This window comes from Syngnathus scovelli, chromosome 13 (assembly GCF_024217435.2).
Source record: "Syngnathus scovelli strain Florida chromosome 13, RoL_Ssco_1.2, whole genome shotgun sequence".
Lineage (NCBI taxonomy): Eukaryota > Metazoa > Chordata > Actinopteri > Syngnathiformes > Syngnathidae > Syngnathus > Syngnathus scovelli.
The window spans coordinates 9779529-9800176 of record NC_090859.1 but is presented as its reverse complement, the minus strand read 5'-3'; the positions used below and the strand labels follow the sequence as shown (position 1 = coordinate 9800176).

The 20648-nt window shown below is 41.7% G+C and overlaps 4 protein-coding genes across 8 annotated transcripts in view; 2 read left to right on the top strand and 2 right to left on the bottom strand.

The window, feature by feature from the left end:
• The first annotated feature begins 670 nt into the window (after positions 1–670).
• On the top strand, positions 671–4386 carry si:dkey-106l3.7 (uncharacterized). The gene is made up of 6 exons (XM_049739141.2): positions 671–1328; positions 2336–2461; positions 2532–2682; positions 2771–2838; positions 3702–3784; positions 3938–4386. The coding sequence occupies exons 1-6, from the start codon at positions 744–746 to the stop codon at positions 4035–4037; spliced, it is 1113 nt and encodes a 370-aa protein (XP_049595098.1). The 5' UTR covers positions 671–743; the 3' UTR covers positions 4038–4386.
• A 962-nt stretch (positions 4387–5348) lies between these two features.
• Positions 5349–11610, bottom strand: rnf208 (ring finger protein 208). Of its 2 annotated transcripts, none has more exons than XM_049739188.2 (2): positions 11094–11610; positions 5349–7091 (listed from the first exon to the last, which is right to left on the bottom strand). In XM_049739188.2, exon 2 carries the CDS (start codon positions 6478–6480, stop codon positions 5698–5700), a length of 783 nt encoding a protein of 260 aa, XP_049595145.1. In that variant the 5' UTR covers positions 6481–7091; positions 11094–11610; the 3' UTR covers positions 5349–5697. The 2 variants fall into 2 exon arrangements, with proteins under 2 accessions (XP_049595145.1, XP_049595146.1); XM_049739189.1 differs by lacking the exon at positions 11094–11610 and adding an exon at positions 8927–9062.
• Positions 8982–20648, top strand: part of sppl3 (signal peptide peptidase 3) — a 47026-nt gene continuing 35359 nt past the window's right edge. The window contains exons 1-3 of one of the 3 annotated variants that reach the window (XM_049739118.1): positions 8982–9043; positions 9112–9182; positions 13709–13850. In XM_049739118.1, the coding sequence (XP_049595075.1) occupies positions 9163–9182; positions 13709–13850 (162 nt within the window). In that variant the 5' untranslated portion in view covers positions 8982–9043; positions 9112–9162. Of the gene's footprint in view, positions 9183–13701; positions 13851–19481; positions 19557–20648 lie in introns of those variants that run through there. The other 2 variants (XM_049739117.1, XM_049739119.2) reach the window with 2 other exon arrangements.
• Positions 13127–18484, bottom strand: slc5a1 (solute carrier family 5 member 1). 2 transcript variants are annotated; one of them, XM_049739052.2, is made up of 15 exons: positions 18044–18484; positions 17498–17569; positions 17308–17412; positions 17164–17223; positions 16989–17093; positions 16819–16924; positions 16057–16137; positions 15779–15987; positions 15367–15502; positions 15194–15301; positions 14983–15133; positions 14743–14911; positions 14244–14459; positions 14063–14165; positions 13127–13535 (listed from the first exon to the last, which is right to left on the bottom strand). In XM_049739052.2, exons 1-15 carry the CDS (start codon positions 18170–18172, stop codon positions 13321–13323), a joined length of 1965 nt encoding a protein of 654 aa, XP_049595009.1. In that variant the 5' UTR covers positions 18173–18484; the 3' UTR covers positions 13127–13320. The 2 variants fall into 2 exon arrangements, with proteins under 2 accessions (XP_049595009.1, XP_049595010.1); XM_049739053.2 differs by having other exon boundaries at positions 18246–18484.

Genomic DNA, 20648 nt, shown 5'->3' with positions numbered 1-20648 from the left:
AGGTGAATGGAGATAAAAATATTCTAGTTCAGTAAAACAATCACTCGCATTGTGAAAATCTGTGTGTGCGTGCAAGCACACGTGCGTGTGTTTGATGTCGAGAGCCAAGATCATATCAGCACATAGGAATGTCCATTCTACACATTCCAACCGTCGCAGACATTGTCACTGTTGTGAAATACAGTTTCAATCCGACAGCAATAATTAGAATGCAAATGAGTCACAGTGACAACCTAAGATAAATACTTTTGCAAAATTCCTCACATTTTCTCCCCGGGCTAAGGAAAAAATAACTATGCCGCCACAAAATATGTTTTAGGCAGCATGAGAATAAATCTGAGTCTGTTAATTCCTCAACGAAAATGTTCCTTCCAGGGAGAAAAAAAAAAAAACCACTAACAGTAATCACACACTGTCAGTCATTTAAATTCTTTCCGTGTAGCATTTCCGAATGACTGAGGAGCTTTGATTTTATTTTTAGTTACATTTTGATACAGTTACATTTTGATTATACATTTTGATAACCATGCTTGTAATAATTTTGGAGATTAGCTCCAGCGGTCAATATTTTCCTGTGAGAGGAGAGTGAGAGCAGGTGAGGTAGGACGGGCGAAGGTGTGGTGACGAAGGTGCAGGGGCGGACCTAGGCAGCATGTTTTGAATTCTACTTAAGCAAGTCACCTCAAGAAGACTTTCTTAAACCTTCTTGCAGTTGGATTGCGGTGCACCAAAGCAACGGGAGGATGAATCTTTACCGAAGTTTTGGGAACCTATTGGAAGCCTGGGTTGCTGAGCAAGAACCAGACACGGAGCTGCTGGAAGATATTCCGAATGATTCCCTCACATGTTCTTCACCTTCTTCTTCGGGCCTGGAGAGAAATGTGCGAGCGGAATCGGTGGATTCTGGAGTGGAGACAGCCAGCACTGACACTTTTTGTCTCACCTCCTCATTGTCCACAGAAATGGCAGAGATGGACTCTTTTGCATCAGGGAATGACAACTTCAGTCCGTTTTTATCACTCGGATCTGCTTCGCTGCCTCCTTGTCCGCCACCGGCTGCTATCTCCCAGCCGCCACGTCTCAGCAGAATTCAGGGATCTGTCATCTTTAATACAAAATTGAATCAAGCCCTCCAAAGATCCGAGTCTCGGCGGTTATCTGAGTCACACACAGATAATCGTCATGCAGTCTCTCGATACAGAAATCCATTGCTGAGGTCCGAGAGTTTTGGCACATGGGAGACCCCCAAACCATCAGTTTCACTCAGGCAGATATTAGACATGAAAAAAGAAACTCTGACTTCCAGAAGCAGGATGGAGCCAATGCAGGTAAGATCGGAGGGGAGCTTGGCTTTGCGTCAAGGTTGGGGGTTAAAGTTCAGAACTGGAGTTAAGGCTTTGGAGGAGTTTCTGCACATTTTTGGATAGAGGCTGTTAAAGCCAGCAGCAGTTCGAAGATGACATAAATCCGCCAGAAACATGCTGAGTCTTGTTCGTCCCTCGTAAAGATAAAAGTGAAGGGATGCTGCAAGGGATCACAAACTAGTCTGCCTACATGTCTTCACGCCTGCAGGCTCCGTAGTCCCTCCTGAATCTTGATATTTTATTTACTAACACATCTATCTATTTGTCCATTTTCTGTCCAGCCAAGCTAGCCAAGGCCGCTGTCGAATTTAGAATGACAAATGAATCACTGTCACTCCACTAGCCTACATTGTCTATGGTTTTCCACACTTTTTTGAGATCTAGAAGCTCTTATAGCTGCAGAGGAGAAACAAAAATCCACATTTTCCTCTTGCTGTAAGTGTAACTTTATTCTCTGTCAGCATTTCTTCACTTTACGATCCCTCGAGTTCAAAGATGAGCGCCCGAGCTCTTGATTAGCCTCGCCGCGCAACATAGTTTCCAGTCGTTTACTAACTTTAATTATGTTTAATTAGGTCTCGTTTGTTTGCCAAGTTAAAACACCAAAGAAAGTACATGGAGATGATGGGGAAAAAAAAAAGTGGCGCTCTCAATCAGGTTAAACAGGTTGAAAATAGTCGAGCACACTCCTTGTCAGGAGGTCAGAGAAACACTAAGTACCAAAATGTAATTTAGTTTTTGGAAAGAGCAATTAAATCCAACCAAGGTTTCATTAATAATTTTGCCTGCATCCAAGCACATTTTAATTTTATACACACACAATCATAGAAAAAATACAAATTCAAAAAGGCACCTGACAATTTCCCCAGACAGATGGACGAGTTCACAAACTAAATTTAAACTGTTAAACGATATCCAACAATGTGCTTGTGTTTTCCTTTCTAACCTTTCTGCCTTGTGTTGTGCTTCAGGATCGTCCTGAGGCGTTTGTGGCTCTGAGTCCCGGACTCAGGTACTTGGAAGCGGTGTGCAAAAAGTGGGAGGACATCGCCAAACAGCAGCTTGTCAAAGATGGCTACCATGTGGACATGGCTCAGGTAAGCAATATGCAAACTGCTTGATTTGATTTTATTTCGATGTTTACTTACGACTTCCTTTGCTTGTCAGGATTTTGGCAGCTATCATTCATTAGACCAGCCTTTATGTTTCCATGGTGCCAGGCCCGAGCAGCCTTCCAACCAAGAGCTCAAAGACTTTCTTGATGGACATTTTCGGCAGAGGTCATCCTCAGACACAACCGTATCGTCAAGTCACACACGTGAGTTTTTAGATTTGAGTGAAATATTGTGGGACAGCAGAACGTTGTAGTGTTTCATGTGAGTGACCATTTTTTCCCCCCGAAACAGGAAAGTTAAACCTGGGCTCCAGAGGGCAGCAAGTGAGCACATTGAATCTGCTGGACAATGAAGCTCAGGTAAAAATCTAGTGAATTACAATCAACCCAATAAATACTATTATAATAAAATGAGTAAACAAAACAAATTTGTATAGCCAGTACTTTATATTATCATTTTGGATTTAAAAAAAACCCATTGCCTTTCATGGCTTATTATTATTATTATTATTATTATCATTATTATTATTGTTAATCGTTATCTTATTATGATTAGTTATTATTTTTATTATCATTGTTATTATAGTCATAGTAGTAATATAGTAGAGTAGTAGTATGATGTTGATAATTATATTATTAATAAAAATAATAAGTCTTTATTGAATTGCTTCTGCTAATATTCCTGATAATATTAATAATAACAAAATTGTAATTGTTGATAAATACGTGAAAAGGTAATATTATACTCACATAAGCTGTTAATATATATTATATATATAATAATATTAATCATTAATATTTTGTACTTTTGGCGGCTCGGTGGCGCACTGGGTAGCACGTCCGCCTCACAGCTAGGAGGGTGCGGGTTCGATTCCACCTCCGGCCCTCCCTGTGTGGAGTTTGCATGTTCTCCCCGGGCCCGCGTGGGTTTTCTCCGGGCACTCCGGTTTCCTCCCACATTCCAAAAACATGCTTGGTAGGCCGATTGAAGACTCCAAATTGTCCCTACGTGTGAGTGCGATTGGTTGTCTGTCTCTGTGTGCCCTGCGATTGGCTGGCAACCAGTTCAGGGTGTCCCCCGCCTACTGCCCGATGACGGCTGGGATAGGCTCCAGCACGCCCGCGACCCCCGTGGGGACTAAGCGGTTCAGAAAATGGATGGATGGATTTTGTACTTTTTTGACTTTTTTCTTCATGTCTTGCTTGTCTCTTTCTGTAAAAAGGGTGACCTAACATATAGACCCAACAAGCACCGGAAATTCAAGTTCCTGTCACTGACGAGAGGCAGCTCCAGTCATCAAAATAGGTGAGCCCAAATATATTTTTTAAACAGCTTGCCCGTGCCATATGGTGCATGATGATGCATGGCTGCTCCAACATGCCATGCAACCAACCTTCTGACTGCTTCCCCCGAATGCTCATCTCAGCTCTGCTCAATGTGTTATTGTTTTTATTCCAGCCAACTGATGCAATCTTCTCAAAGCAATGGTGGTCGACGACAACTAGGCAACCTGCTCAGAAAGAGACGGCAAACTCTTCCTATTTCATCCGCACATTAACATGAGACAGGAAAATTGATAATTATTTTTGCTGTAGACTTCTGAAGATAATGTAAGTTATTATAAATATACAAATTTGTGAATATTTAGCATCTTTGTACTTTTCACTCCCAAAATGGATGTACTGTGTAAATACTTGTAGAACATGCAATATTTACAAATTATACTGTATATACTGTTTGTTTTTTTTGTCTATACAATATTTAAAACTCTCAGCACAGTCCTGCTGTATATCTTCTCTACATAATATTAACGTTGAGACTGATGCCACTGATTGTCTCAAAACTTTTGTTTATATGGTCAATGGGCTTTTCCCTTAAATATGATAATACTAATAATTGTAAACCAATATGTGCTGGTGAAATCTTTCTTATTGAGAAGAGCTTGTTTTTAAAGGTTTATTTTTTGTAAATGATGATTAATTATTATTTAAAGCGGAAGTCAAGTCAAAAATGTTCTTTATAGTGTTCTATGACACTCGCTAGTGTAAACAAAGTTCTGGTTAATATTTCGTCTGTGGATAATGAATTAAGTCCACTGATTTCTATCCATCTCAGGGGGCGGCCATTTTGCAACTTGCTGTCGACTGAAAATGATCACTTCGTTATTTAATTAATCAGAATATGTGGGGCCCATGGTGGTTTTTGGCGACATTTGAATGGACATAAATACTCACCAGTCATGTTAATTTGAATTATGTTTCTGAACACGTTATAGGCCGTTATATGCAAATAGTACTGTCTTGTATCAATAGCGAATATTGGGGGATTTCAATAAGGCACCTAGGACAACTACGGGGGGTCCTCATTACCCGGAAGTATTTGACATTGAGCGGGAGTTTCGCCGGGTCTTGACTGTAACTGCCGCTGTTGCGTGCGTTTCAGGTGAGTAACGCTGTTGAAAAGATGATGATCAGAACTTGCAATACTGCTGGTAGTTTGAGCTAATTATTGTTTGAGAATATGTTACACACGGTTACGGTTGTACAATGTATAATTTTGCGTATAAAATGGACGGAGTGTGATGCCTATAACGGGTCCTCAGTACCCGGAAGTAGTTGACCGTGAGCGGGAGTTTCGCCGGGTCTTGTCGCTGTTGTGTGTGTTTAAGTAAAATTATTATTTTAACAACAAAGAACATTATTGAAAAGATAAATATATATTTTTTGTTTACTCGACTTCCTCTTGCTCCATGTGTTCGCTTTACAATTAAGAGCTTAAAAAAGAAACAACGCTTTGCCTACTTAGAAATGCATTAAATGGTGTGTTTAAATACAGTGAAGTGTGAGGAGATACCAGTAGGACACAACAGTTTTGTCATGAATTTAATCTTTATTCACCTTGAAGGGATGGGGAAGGGGTGGGGTTGACCTCCCCTGGCATTCCCATGAAAAGAGATGACAAACACATCCAACCAAACACGAGAAGGGGAGCAGGATTCCAGTCCATACGTAAAATACATATATTAACTATTTCTCCGACCGTCCGCATCCGTTAGTCCCACACAGTATCCGTCTGTGCTATTAAATATATAGAGAGAAGTCATCTGTGGAGGGATTATTGACAGAATGTGTGTTTGTGTGTGTGTGAGGGGAAAAGGGGAGAGCTTATAGTCGACAAAGGTGTGGCTGAGCAGCGTTACCACGATGCCCGCTTTTTCTCTACATGATGCCGCAGGAGGAGAGCGGGTTGGCGATGTGGCAGGTGCAAGCCGACTGGCAGTACTGGCGCACAGTCTGGTAGCAGCTGCGGTCGGCCTCCCCGCCCCACTGCACCGGCCCGTTGGGGTCGGCGGGCAGCCGGCTCAGGATGCTGGTGTTGATGGCGAGGGCCGCCAGGCCGTAGTCGGTAAATAGCACCGTCTCGCGGCGGCAGGTGGGGCAGGAGATGAACTTGTACTTGGGGCACGACTCGTAGAGGATCTGCAGGCATTCCTCGCACACCGAGTGCAGGCAGGACAAGATGCGAGGGCGCTTGCCGGCAAAGTTGTAGGTGTGGCCGCAGGTGGGGCAGTCCAGGGGTTCGCAGGGCATGGGGGGACCCGAAGAGGTGGAGGACGATGACGAGGACGTGGATGTGGAAGAGGAGCGCAGCACGTACTGGTTGACGATGACGTCCTCCATCTTGTAGTGGAACTGGTGGTAGCAGATTTCGTTGGCACTGGGTTTACGCTGCGCTAAGAAGCTCTGCTCCCTGCGGATGACGGGGGTCTGGGGTGACGGGGCCGGCCTGGGGGTCGCCACCGTCACGTCCAGCGTCAGGTCGCTGCAGGCTTGGTTGACGATGATCTCCCCTTCGCCGCCGCCGTCCCATGCCACTCTGGGGGGCGGGGCGAAGCGAGGTTGAGTGACGGGCACCGTGCACTCTCTGGGGAACTTCTCCGACTGGATGATCTTGACCGTGTCCATCGGGATGGTGACGGGTTGACGCCTGAGGCAAGACATTTGGAATTCGGAAGTGGACGGCTCTAAAGAGGAGTGGATGCCCCTGCCAGGTTCTGGGCAAGAGAACTGGGTAGTGTTGTTATGTTCAAGTCAGCCGTTAGAGGGCACATGTGGGCGAACGACTGCCTCCATGTTGTCTTTAGAGACTCCGCCCCCGACCCTGGTGGAAGCTCCTGTCAGCCTGAGTCCTTATGAGGACTTGCTGGGTTGATAAGTTGAGCCAGAGCACCTTAATTCAAAAGCTTAAGAATGAACAGACCAGCTTCCTAGACCGGTGTTGGCTACTAGCATATTAGTTACATTATAGTCACACACTTAGCACCAATAGATAATCTTAAATGCACAGATTTATACACACACACACACTACAGGTTGGTGGAGGCCCGCTTTCAGTTCAGTCCGCCTGTGCTCTGTTCAGTTTCAGCTGACCCTTTTCTGCGGTCAAGTGAGGGGAGGTGTCCTTTGAAGCTTGCCGTAGTTGTTGGAAAAATTCCCTTTTGTAAATTCCTATGAGGTGGGAGTTGAAGTTTCGGGTCGAGGAAGTGATAACAGTCTAAAAGCGAGGAGTTCGTCCAGACTGCGATATCACCAGATAGCTTTGGCGTGTCAACCTGTGAAAACAGAACAGAGGGGACAGTTTGCTCAGATGTGTGTTTGCATGGACACATTGCAGACGTGCTGTCCTTTGTTTTTGTGTGATCTGTATCTGTGCCGACTGAGACAAATTTTCGGATAAAACAAAATCTAAATGATCTATAACGTCACTGTAAAAGGTATTCAAAGTTGCGTGGAAGGATTTCATTTGCACTACTATTTGACTGATCCACCATGCGAGTGTAACAAAACAAGCATTTTGGCTTAAGTCTAGGCTTTACTTTTAACGTGACTCAGTGATCAAGTTACTTCCTGCCTTGCAGCAGAGGAGTTTTTGAGTGACTTAATTAGGGCAACAGATTGACTTCTTTGCTTTTTCACACAGCACCTGGTTTTCACTCTGGCACAATGCCCAAATTTGGAAGTGGTTGCTTAGTGGCTAACCAGGAAGTAGCTCTCGTTCATGTCATTTATCGCCCTGAAATCACTCCGCAAATTCCTCTCCTGATGTCACAGAATTGAACATGTTTTCAAATTATATTTATTTCCTCACATCCTCATTTATTGTTTTCAGACAAAAATGTTGAGACTGGAATGTTGATTCGATGTGTGTCAGAAAAGTTCCAGGACTGTTCACACAAAAACATATTTTCCAATTCAAGTTTTCTCCTTTGAAGTAGGGTGCATATAATATAATATTTTTTTTAACTCGACTTTTCCTTTTAAATAAACACGTCGTCTGCAAGCAGGTGACTAACAGACACGCTTACGTCTGTCTGTCAACACTGTCGCTCAAATAAATGCGAACTGATCTCGGGGATTTACGTCTACGTCTGGGTTCGAGAACAAGTGTGAGCCTCAGCTGTTTTTGTCTTTAACAAAACACAAAGAACACAAGGAGGCAGGACAACACTTAAGTCTTCTATTTTGTGCACAGAGATGATTCACTGAGGCGAAATCAACGGTGACCTACATGGTGAGTGAAGAAGAAGGAAAAAGGCGGCAGCCCAGCACAGTCGTTTTCTATTTTTGGTTTGTGTATGCGTGCACACATCAGCGCTTCCTGCGCCCTTCCCCGCCACACTCTCAACAGACACCCGCCTTCACTCTCACATGATGAAGCGGCCATATTAGACGCGTCTACCTTTAGTGACCAATCTCGCATGTGTCTGCTCTTTCACACACATGATAAGGTCCAGCATTGACCCACAAGGTCTCCATTTGAATACATCATAGTGATACAACATATTATTGGAAAATAAAATTTGGACTTGATGTCCCCTTTAATCAAAGCGAGAGAGTAAACCTCTCTCGGTAGGTGCTTCTGTTTTGGTTGGCAACAGAGTTTTTATTACAAAATTAAATATTACAATATATCTGTTGAAATCTGTTACGGGCTGCTAATGCTTTTATTTTGCAGACAATATGGTCGAAAGTATTGGGACAGCTGGGCATTACAGGAAGTCAAAGCAGAAAGAGAGGAAGGAGCCACAATTGCTTCCAATCTACTGGTAAATGTTTTTTGTCCATTCAGCCTGTTGTTCGCTAATGTTTTACACCACTTAAAAATATTTTGCTTATTTTCAAATAGTAGCACAAGTGGGTGTGTGTTTATCAAAAATAAGGCAAAGGTTTCATTATATGCCGAACGCATTCACTGCCGTTGACCACTATAGACGTCAAAAAATGAAATAGTATGAGAATATTTTGGTTTGACTGAAGACTACTGCGTCACATCTACTTTAAAAATGGAAAGTTTTTGTGGCTATAAACAGCGCATTGAAGTCCACCTGTCAGGGAGATGGAAATAAAGCACAAGGAGTCTTTCAGAAGACAAAGCGGCTAAAATTACCCTCTGATTTGCAGGCGACACTACTCCAGACGCCTTGATAAGAGACCTCCTCAAACTGGCGACGGGCCGTCTTTGGCGCAGAATCCATGCTAATGGACATGAGCCCTCCACTGTTATGTAAGGAGCTCATCCCAGCCCCGAGCACCGGTTGAAAAGTGCAAACTGCCGCAAGATTTTCCCCGCAGTTATGCCATCTGCGGCCTCCTCTACCAACCAGCACTTGTGCAAGCCCTATTATGATTCTAATGAAATCAAGGTAGGCATCTGACCTGCTGGTTGTCATCACAAACATTAGATTGATGGGAACACACAGCATTGTCACCCGCATTTTGAGCCATGCTTCGCATTCCATTGGCTTGACAAACAAACACATGGCAAGCGGATATCAGACACAAACATCATGTCATGCATACCTGCTCTAACGGCTATTTAGTCGGAATGCATGCCGCAAAGTCGACTATATAGAATCAGAATGTCTTTAACGGGTACTTTTTAATAGTGTGTCTATAATCTGTCCAGGTTTACTTTCTTCTATAATGATAGAACTACTGCAAACACTTGTAAATGAATGAATAAATAAATAAATGCAACTAAAAAATGAATAAATAAACCTAAAGAAAATAAATAAATCCATAAATAAAACTAAAATAAACAGATAAAACCTAAAAAAAAATAAAAACAAAAATATGTTAAAGAATAAGCACGTATAAAGACATTTTATGAGAATAATATAATATTCAATATAAAAATGTATATAAAGTTAGGTTTTCAATCGAACATTTCCACAAATGCATTATCAGGGCTTGGCATTCGGTCCATCCGTTTTGGGGGGTGAAAATATATGCAATTCTGCTAAAAAAAATATTAATATAAATATAATCTGATGCAGCACTGGTCACAGCAGCATTTTATGATGAAATTCCATTGCTAATTTGGAACACATTACTCACCTGACGTAGTTGCAAAGTCATAACCATAGTAAATATCGATGAAAAACATTTCCATGCCATGAATGTCGCAATTTGAGCAGGCCTTTTTGTGCTGTGTGATGACGAAAAAAGGCTGACAAACATTCCCATCATCCTCACACACCTCCATCAATCGTCATCTTTTCTGCATTGATTCACTTTTGATTGGAGGCCAGTTAGGGGATTCGGAATCATCTGAATGAGTCATCAGTCTGTCTCCATGCCGACCCCGTCCCTCTCTCCCTCTCTCGTTTTCTTTCCTCAATGGAGAGCCGTCCGTGCTCCACATCCTTTTCACATCCGTGTCGGCATGGAAACGACCGCATGCTGACGATACGGCGGAGGTGTGCGTTCATATATGTCAGCTATGTCGAGCCGACTGTCCGCATTCAAGCCTCGCCTGGTAAAAAAGCAGCACGGCGGCGGGTATTATGTCGTGTTTCGATTATGTAACGTGCGCTGACCTTGAGTGCAAATCCCACGGTTTACGCCATCAAGATCATGCAGTTGCTCACTTGAATGTGGCAAGACTGACGTCGATTTTGTTTTCAATCGCTTCATTTTCCCGCCGTCGACTTCGGCCATTTTGCAACTCGTTTCCGTTAAGTACTCTTCATTGCGTGTAGCGGCGCTAACAACATGGCAGAGGTGCATGCAGGCAGAAAAATGAAAAAGCAATAAGCTTCACCAGCCACTTCATGGATGATTGATGAGCTTCCGCAATACCCCGACAGTGGCTGGATTGATTAAGGCTGATTGATTTTTCCTAAAAGGTCTGCCATGTCGGGAAGCTCTTGATGTGTAAATATTTAAGATGGAGAAGCTTTTTTGGGAGGGAATCTTCTCGTGTTGAAGAGACTCGGTTATGCAATAGCTACATTTCCCACTGCGGTACCAACGTACGAGTTGGGACGATTGAACACACACACGCACACACACACACACACACTCAGCACTTCATGCACACCGTCCAAGAAGTCTGCGAAATGTCATAACTACTCGAGACCTCTAGCTAACACAGCAAGGGTGGGGAACCTGCTGACTGTGGGCTACATAGTGCTTAAGATAGCATGTCATGTGGTTAAACACACACACACACACGCACACACACAAACATTCAACTTATGCATTAATACAGTTTCATAAATGGCCCTCAACAGTCATGCATGTGCGATGATGCAACATCCATGTAAGCCCACCTGCGCCGTGTTCAGATCAGAGCTGGGGTTGCATCTCCAAGATCTCATAAAACATCATCATCCTCACCTTAAGGCTCGTTCAGGTCTATCACGGAGGAGTACAAGCTTGTAGGTTCTGCTTCCCAGCAGGACGAAGATAGTATGTTAAGATGGAGGAGGCAAGGTGGAGGCACGTCCGCATCCCTCTTTTGTTCTTCACACCGCCGCTCTGCCTCCTCCGCCGTGTGTCAGAGCGTCTCTTTCGGCTTTCCCCATCCTTCCTCGTCCACCCTGTTGTGGCTTAGTCCTGCTGGGCCCGGGTCTTCAACCTAGCTGGTTCGCACCGCTTTCCTCGGCGTCCCGCTTATCAGCCTGGGTTCACAACAACACCTCCTCCTCCTCTTCCTCCTCCTTCGTCGGTTCCAGGCGAGCGCACCTCAGCGCTGCACATGCGCACTCTCCTCGCTTTGCCCTCCTCTCTCTCTCACTCTCGCTCCAGCTCTCTCGCCCTCTAGCTCTCCATCACACACTCCCTCCCCTCCCCTCACTGCAGCACACACTGCAGTGGCTCTGCAGGCAGCGTCATGCATTTTAGTTGCCAGAGGAAATATTTCAGCCAATCCGGAACATTAACAGCCAAGCCAAAGTGTCACACACCCTCCCTCCTTAACTATCCACACACACACACAGGAAGCTGGCGCAAACACAGATCTAATCTACAGAGTGCCGAGAAGGAAATGAAGCATAAATTCCACTAACAAATCATGTCTGCTAAAAAAAAAAAAAAAAAAAAAAATGCTGACTGCAAGATACTAGCTCAATCAAATGCATTTTTATCCATTGCTGACATTCTCTGTAAAAAGTGATTTTTTTTAAAAATGGTTATTAACACAGTTCGATATAGTTAATAATACTTTTTTAATGAGTCCTGTTATAATATTAACATGTGGCAGGATGTCAAAAACTGTAAGTACAGTCATTTATACAGTCGGCCCTCAAGTTACAAACTTAATTTGTTCATAAATCAAGGTAATTTCTCTCATTGATATGAACGGTATTGCAGTTAATCCGTTCTAAAAAAACTAAACCTTTTTCTTTTTTAACCAATTTGTGGTTTTAATAAATAGAATGCAATATAGAAATAAGTAAGAAAACACTAAATAATAATAATAATAATAATAATAATAATAATAATAAAACAAAAGCTTACTCGACCAGCTTATAAGCAATATTGTTTCACACTATTTTCCCCATATCCTGTTTCCTATAAATAAATTCAGCAGTCAAGTTAAAGGCAGCATCTTTGCTTCATATTGCATAATACAAATAATTGAAGCTTTCATCCTAAAAAAAAATAATCCTCTGATCCATGGAGCAAGAAAATCCCAAATCATTTGATTACATAAGTCACCAATAGCTGTAGGATTGTGTCTATTGTAAACCCGGTGGCCTCCTTTTGTCCAGCCCTGCAGCTTCCTGCCGAGCTAATTAGCTGTCACTAATGGGAAAATGAGCTCAGCGCAGCAATATGTCAGTGAAATCTCAACATCTTGACCTCAGGAAGTCCACACTGTCAGTAGTCCTCAAAACAAACTCTTATTTCATCCAGTGAGATTGTATTGTCTGGGATAAGCATGCTATGTTCCAAATCAAGTCCCCAAACATGTTTCTATTCCATCAAGTATTCATGAGTGTTTGGAATGATGAATTAAACACGAAGCCATCACAGCAATTCCATGCAACATTTAAAATGAAAGAAAATTAGTTTTAAAAAAAATAAGATAATTGACACTGGATCCATGTGTTGGAACTAAATAATTTGACCAAATTGTCCTTTTAATCAAATTTTTATTTTCCATTTGATTTCATTTAAATAATGCATTATTTGTGGAAAAATGCCAACAATTATAACATTTACACCTGATCCACATTTGAATGAATATTGTAATGAAATATTCCATATTCCATTGTTTTGGATAGTATTCTTTTATTGTCTTGTCAATTACAAAATGTAAACACTTTCTCTTTTAAATAATCAACACTGGACCCACATGTGAAGAATTTCATAGGGCATTTTAATATCATTTGTCAGTGCAAATATATGTATAAATTACGGCAGCTCTGAGTTTTAAACTTGTGCTTAATTGTTTACCAAAACAACAATCATAACATGGACAAAATGTAAGTTTGTAATGTAAGAAAGTGCTATTTTGAATAAAAGCCCGTTGTTTGTATATAGTATGAATACTTATCCATAAAATCCATGAAAGAAAACAGCCACACAGAGGAGGATGATTGCGTTGATGTTGACAACGTTCCTCCAGAGTGGTATTTCGGATGTGTCTGTGAGCTTCTTCTGCAGCTCGGCCTGCTCCTCTTCGCTCAGCTTTGGAGCTTTTTTCTGATCCAGGCCGCAGAAAGCCTCTAGCGCCTTCTTGCAGAAGCCTGGTTCGTCCTTTGGTTCTAAACAGAAAATAACAAAAGGAGACATGCATGTGGCTTTGGTTTGTGAATATTGTTTTGAATCATTGCAGAAATGCAAAAATATTTTTTGGATGCCAGGCCTGTATTCTGCAATGTTACTTAAAAAGCAAACGCTATTTTCACACCATCTGCTTCTATCTCTGTCAATACAGAAATCAGCAAAAACAACAACAATGGAGGACAACTGGGTCTCTTGTTGTAATTCGACTCAAGAGGATCAAGACTACAACCAGACCAGGAAGAGACTCTGGAATAAAATACTACAATATACAGAGCTACAGCACAGCAGCACACGTAAGCTAACATTAGCCTATGTACTAATCTCTAAAGCTAACATTAGCATGTGTACTAATTTCTAAAGCTAACATTAGCATGTGTGCTAATTTCTAGCTGCATCTCATTTACCGGTATTACATTATAGACGCCTGAATATGCGCAGTTTGGCATAAATATATAATACACGCACATAGAAATGCAAAAGAACCGCGTCATTGTGTGACCATTACCCTCTATTTCCGTACTGTTGTTGACATTTTCTTTCCAGTCGTCTTTCTCCATGTCAATCCTCTCTTCAGTACTGTTCCTCAGGCTCCAACATAATCGATATAACTGAACCAAAGACAAAACATAGCGCGTGACACGTAGCGCTCATTGTCGTAGTTACTTATTAGGTCAGACGTTGCGTACGTGTTTGTCAGGGATGGGTTCGGTCACGAGAGAGACGCCGATAATGATTACGCAGGAGATCGCAAAGAGGATGATGCTGAAGTAGAGGTAGTGAACACCACATATGATAGTGGGACATTTACTGGGCTCCACGCAGCTGCCCGTGCCGTAAGCAAACTCGGTAATCATCCTGGAAAGGCCGACCAGGAGGCCGATGAAGAGCCCGTAAAAGGCACCCTGTAGAACAAAACAAGTTCTGTAAACATTCATCTTATCCACATTTTGGTCATGATAATATTTGTGAAATAGAATCTTATACTTGAAGAGCTCAATACTTTTGTTTTCTGCTCCTTGTTGTAAAATGGCAAGGTTTCATAACGCGGAACAAAAAGCCGTAACAAAAGCAAAGACCTTTGCACAGTCATTCTCTACCATGATAAACAGACCAGAGTTCACCTGGCTGTTTATTCAAGCCTCTGTTAATTGGTATTAACTAACCACGACATGAGTGGGAACTCACAGACTCATTGACTCGCTTGCAGAAAATAGCCAGTATAAAAACGGCAGACACGGGCGGCGCCAGATAGCTTGTGATGGCCTGGATGTAGTCAAAGAGATGACCGCTCTGGGCCGACTGGACCACGGGGATCCACGCGATGCTCACGGCAATCAGCCCCACAATAAAAACCCTGCAAGAAAAACAAGAACAGTGTGCGAAGCCAAATCACACCAATGGGTTCACGTCAAGCGTTCTTTCGACCTGCCGGCGATCATGAGCTCCCTCTCGGTGGCGTGGCTACGGATCTTGGTGTAGACGTCCATGGTGAAGAGGGTACTGGCGCTGTTGAAGATGGAGGTCAGGGAACTCATGAGAGAGGCCAGCATGACCGACAGCATAAGACCACGCAGACCTGAGAAGGGAAGCTCGGGTTGAGTTAAAGGACGGAGGATTTTGGATTTCTTCTACCCACCGTCGGGCATCAGATCCAACACCAATTTGGGATAAGCAATGTTGCTACAGCCTACTTTGGTGCCGCAGTGTTTTAGACATTCATCCGGGTCCACGCAGGCGACCTCATCTACAAAAAAGAGGGGATATTCAACTGCTTTGGCAAGTCACCTAGAAATGTGAGGAAGCCCTAACCAGTGTAGAGGATCCTGCTGATCATTCCGGGGAAAACCATCAGGAACATGGGCAAGAGCTTCAAATAGCCACATAAGATGCAACCGGCTTTAACGTGGGATAAATTCTTAGCGGAAAGGCAACGCTGCACGATCACCTATATTTTTGGGGGAGGGCGGAGACAGAAAAATGGAACAGCTTTCTGTGAGGTTCAACGAAGCGTAGCCAAACGTTATGGTCAACAAAAACAGAGCTTTGGGAACATTCGTCATTTCACATCTAAAGTAGAAGATAAAGGTCGTTATCTGCATGAATTAAAGTTCATAAAAGAACATTATGTCCACCATACAAGCGACCACTTTAGATAAACATCCATCAAGGTCTTTATTTTTATGACCAGAGATGTGCCGGAAGTCATTCCATTTTTACTGACCTGATCTGTGCACCAGTACCACAAGGCTTGAATAGAGAGTCCAAAAACCAGGCCGGGCCATGGCAAGTCTCCTGTGACGGGGTCCCTAAAAAGGTGGAAAGCGTCATCTCGAGGCTTGTAGCATTCCTCACTGAAGTTCCCCGTAATGGAGGGAATGGCATTCATGTAGCGTTCCTCTATGTTTGAATAGCCGCCCACTTCATAAAAGGCTGCAAAACAGATCTTTTAGTCAGACTCATTTCAAATATTTAAAATAGCGCTAAGAATTTTTTTATTACCAAAGCCCATAAGAACAAATGATCCGACTATCATAATGATGGTCTGTAAGGTGTCTGTGTAGATCACTGCTGCCAAGCCACCTTAAGAAAATTACACAACAGGGTTTAAACAATGGCAAAATTTCAGCTTTGATTTAAAAAATAACTCAGTACTGCTCAATTGTGCTTACTTGAAAGTGGTGTGTAAAAAAAAATGAGGCAAAATGGGATAATGAATTAAATTTAAAAAAATGCTGGGGCACCACTAAGGGGTGGCCAGGGTTGGCTATGGTCACCCCTGAAAATTTAGTGGCCATCCTACAGCCAATAGCCAGAATATTATTATTATTATCAAACCAGTTTTGTTTACAATAAATATTGACTGATACATAATAACTTATTTGTTGGGGAACTCCAAATATTAACTACTCTTAATAGGTGTAACAACCAAAAAAAAAAAAAAATCCAAAGTCACTCCAGGATTAATCCTTTTAATGCCTAAAAATAAAAACTCATGTGGAGTTCATTCTATATGCGTATATTTATGTTTTTACAGCTCTTTAAGTTAACATATCTCGCTTTTACAGCTCAGTTAGAGGCACTAGAAGGCGAGCGTGCACTTACCACACTTTATGAGCCACAAGCTACAATAACATGCCATTGATAAATGGCTTTAGTGTAAGGCGTGTGAACAGACTTTGCCCCCACTAGACATTACCAAAGATTTATTTCTGTATTATTTAAGAATTAATTTTTTCATGATTGAAATAATGTGGCACACACCTGTGACGGTATACAACGCCGTAATCAGTAGCAACATCACAACGGCCAAATAGATGTTTATGCCCAGTGCCTGGTTGATGAAAATGGCGCCGGAAAACATGTCCGCCTGAGTGGACAGGAGATCACATGTCATGACAAGTCGTAAAAGTCAAGAAATATTGTATACTTACTGAGATTTTGGTGAAAATGTACAGAAAGAGGGAGAGCACAGAGAGGTAGATACGAATGCGCTGCCCGCCAAACCTCTTCTTCAGGTACTCGGGCATGGTGACCACCTAAACACCCAAATGTTGTTTTATTTCATGTCATACTTTCCGTTTGAATTTTTCGAAAGAGTAAGTTTACCCCAGCTTTAATGTAGATAGGCACAAAGAGCCAACCCAGCAAAACCACGATAATGAGAGCCTGAAATTAAAGCAATCATATTCGACAACTTAAATAGCATAAAAGTCAATAATAGTGATTTTGCATTATTTGAATTATACTCACATTCCATTCAAATCCACCAATGGCTATTCCGGTGGCCGCCCCTGTCCCGGCAATTCCCACAAAGTGCCCGCTTCCGATGTTACTGGCAAAAAGAGATGCTCCGATCTTTGGAAGGCATAATTAAAATAGATTTATTCAGAAATTATTTCACATTCTTATTGCATTTTGTATTGTGTCACAAGCTTCTCACCGGCCACCAAACCATACTTCTGCCTGCCAGGAAGAAGCCACCCACAGTGGAGCGGTTGGTGCGAATCATGGCCTGAAAACAAACGGATTATATTTTATTCCCTGCAGTTATGCGATTAGAAAAATATATACAGTTTTCAGGAATTATCTTAAAATATTTAGAATGTATTTAGTAACAAAAATCTCAATTCATTTTACAAGATCTTTAATCTGGCACTTGTGCATTCTCAACAGACCACAATTGAGTAATTAAATCCAAATCAGAAGGTCTGCTATATCCTTACTTACTTGTGTTATATTTATAGTTATTCTCAATTTTTTCTTTTTTTTTTTTTCTTACTGGACTACCTGTGAGCAACACTCCTCTTCACACAACCTAAAAACAATATCCTGCTCATAGCTAAAGAAGCCCATCTGGGAAAATAAACATGTATTTTTTGTAGAACTAATCTAGCTTTAGCTGTAACAAAAAAATAAAAATGATCATGACCAACAAAGACTAAGCTAAGAAGATACCAAAAGGTACCCATGATGTTGAACAACTCACCCATATTCCAACAGCCAAGACCACCACAAAATATATCACAATGACAGATATATCAGCAGCATTAGCAACGGCCAACGTTTTCGTTTTGTTTCCCGCATTGCTCTTCGCAAAGGAGAATTCAAAATCCATCTTGGAGCTGTCCGCCACTCACGCACAAGTGTCGATGAATGAAGCACCTGTGATCTTCTAAATGAACCTTTACCTGACCAGTGCTGCAGGGGGGCAGGGTCAAGCGTGGGAATATTTGAAGGGGCTAGGAGGGGGACACGAGATAATTTCAGTCAAGAGTCGATCCAGTCATCGTGTGTGGCTGTGTTCACTGAGGGCAAATGTTGTTAATCATCAACACTCAAGGAAATATATGCTGGGACTTCCTGTAAATCAAAGCACAGAACACATAAAACAGATAAAAGCAGCCAATATACAAATCACTAAGCAACGAAACTTAGCTACTATGTGTAAAACACTGAAAACTTGACTCAATCAGTAAAACTAAATGACAGAGTGGAGTCTCAGAGGTATTTCGGGTTATGTTAAAAATTAATTATGGTCTCAGTCATGTTTATCAATCAAAACATGACGGTCTTCAATCCTGGTCTTCGGGGTCCTGCATGGTTTCGATGTCTCCCTGACGCAATTCAAAAAAATACAGGACCCCGAGAACCAGGTTGAAAACGACTGGAATATGACATCACTGAAAAGGAGGAAAGAATGGATAGGTGAATAACTTTTATTTTTATAGGCCAATTTGAATATTACTGATAAAGAACAAGATAGGTTGCGCGTACAGGAAGCAGTGAGTAGTTCGGCCTTCAGTCAACTCCATAGCTTCATTAAAAATGCTACAGAAGTAAGGAACACGTTTTTATTTCAAAACTGACTGCAAACAAGTAAACAAAACAACAAAGACAATATGATGCAATATTGTTAAGAATGGTGTCAGCTAGGTAAACAGCGCAGAACATGCAGAAGAGGCTAAAGCTAATATTGCCCCTCACCCTCCCTCTTCAAATTAATTTCGTGCAGAGAAAACATAATTACTAACATAACATAACATAACATAACATAACATAACATAACATAACATAACATAACATAACATAACAACCTTCCTCAATTTATTTGAGCATTTTTTCACCACCATCAGCAACAGCATTTTTGCTAAAGTGCTCCTCACCGGCCACACTGTGGCCAGATAAAATACCTCAATTGTGAAGGTGGACTTTAACAAGGCACAATGATGGAGCGTCCATTAATACGTAAGTCATTGTAGTTGCTATTTTGATTTCGCTTGCGTGCTTTGAGCTCACTGCCTTGTGAAGGTGAATGCTGCCACCTAACGGACATAACATGTTATCGCATCTATAAGGTGATGTACATGGTAGAACTAGTTTTTTTTTGTTTGTTTGTTTATTTGTTTGTTTGTTTTACTCATCAGGCGATCTGCATGAAGGTGGAGATATGGAAGTTTAGAGACCAAGCTGAGAACATTTCAGCTGGATGAAGCAGAGAGGTAAGATTAGAACAAACAAATAAATTCACAAGATATTTGAGGCCTGGCTTTACAAGGCTTGTTTTTGGGGATACAACTATTATTATTATAGGGATAAATGTTGAGCATTGTCATAAAAAAAAAGAAAAAAAGGGCTTGCCGGCATCTATTTACTATTTAAAAATGCTCAAATAAATTGAGGAAGGAAGGTTGTTAATGCTATTATATCGCAATTATGTTTTCTCCGTACCAAATGAATTTGAAGGGGGTGGGGGGCAATATTAGCCTCAGCCTTCTACAGAAAAAGGAAGCCATTAACAGATTGTCATTATTTAACTAGTGGAATTTCCCTCTGGTTGAACATCAGCACCCACTTGTGACCAAAACACCATCTGGGAAATAAATCCTGTCCCAATCGTTGTTTTTATCCTTGGTTCAGTTACAGTAAAGTCGTTTGCTTTTTGTTTTGGAGCTGTGTCACACTTTTTTTTTTTTTTTTTTTAATGTTTGACCCTGATGCTCTCCACATGACGTTCACGAGGCCTGCTGCGCAGAGCTGTCCAATCTTAAGTGGGTTTTATTTATCAACACAGCATTGTCCAAACCAGTTCGTAAAAGCATAAACCGCAGGCTTAATTCACTTTGTGGAGCATTCATTTCAAAAAATGAACACAAAATGATCCATTTATTGGAACACAGCTGGTGTGTGCAATGTTATTTGTGAACCAGGATGTTGATGATTTGCACCAAAGACCTGAAACACTGGCGGAGCTAGAGGGGGCCCATGGGGCACTGCCCCGCCCACCCCACCCTTTTGAATAAGCAAGATTTTTTTTTGGGATTTTTTTTAACATTTCCACTTGTCTCTTGTAGGGGACTTATAATAAATCTTTATCAGTGTTTTTTTTAAGAATATTTTTGGGTTTATAGATATATATATTTTTTATCCTTGCCCCCACCCCCAAAGAAAAAAAATCCTAGCTCCACCATTGACCTGCATGGCACTGTATGTTGTCACTTCATCACAAAGAGGCCACATTTATTCAGGAGTAATTTAATTACATTCTTGACGTGGCAATTAGTTGTGCCCCGGCAGTTTCATTGTCCACAAGG

Bases quoted from the DNA above. Each gene is read 5' to 3' on its own strand.
- si:dkey-106l3.7 (XM_049739141.2), top strand. From the start codon at position 744: ATGAATCTTTACCGAAGTTTTGGGAACCTATTGGAAGCCTGGGTTGCT. The intron at 2,839-3,701 runs GTAAAAATCTAG...TTCTGTAAAAAG, and splicing joins TGCTGGACAATGAAGCTCAG to GGTGACCTAACATATAGACC. The intron at 3,785-3,937 runs GTGAGCCCAAAT...TTTTTATTCCAG, and splicing joins AGCTCCAGTCATCAAAATAG to CCAACTGATGCAATCTTCTC.
- rnf208 (XM_049739188.2), bottom strand. From the start codon at position 6,480: ATGTCTTGCCTCAGGCGTCAACCCGTCACCATCCCGATGGACACGGTC.
- slc5a1 (XM_049739052.2), bottom strand. From the start codon at position 18,172: ATGGATTTTGAATTCTCCTTTGCGAAGAGCAATGCGGGAAACAAAACG. The intron at 16,925-16,988 runs GTAAGTATACAA...CTGTCCACTCAG, and splicing joins ACATTTTCACCAAAATCTCA to GCGGACATGTTTTCCGGCGC. The intron at 13,536-14,062 runs GTAATGGTCACA...TTTTCTGTTTAG, and splicing joins CAACAGTACGGAAATAGAGG to AACCAAAGGACGAACCAGGC.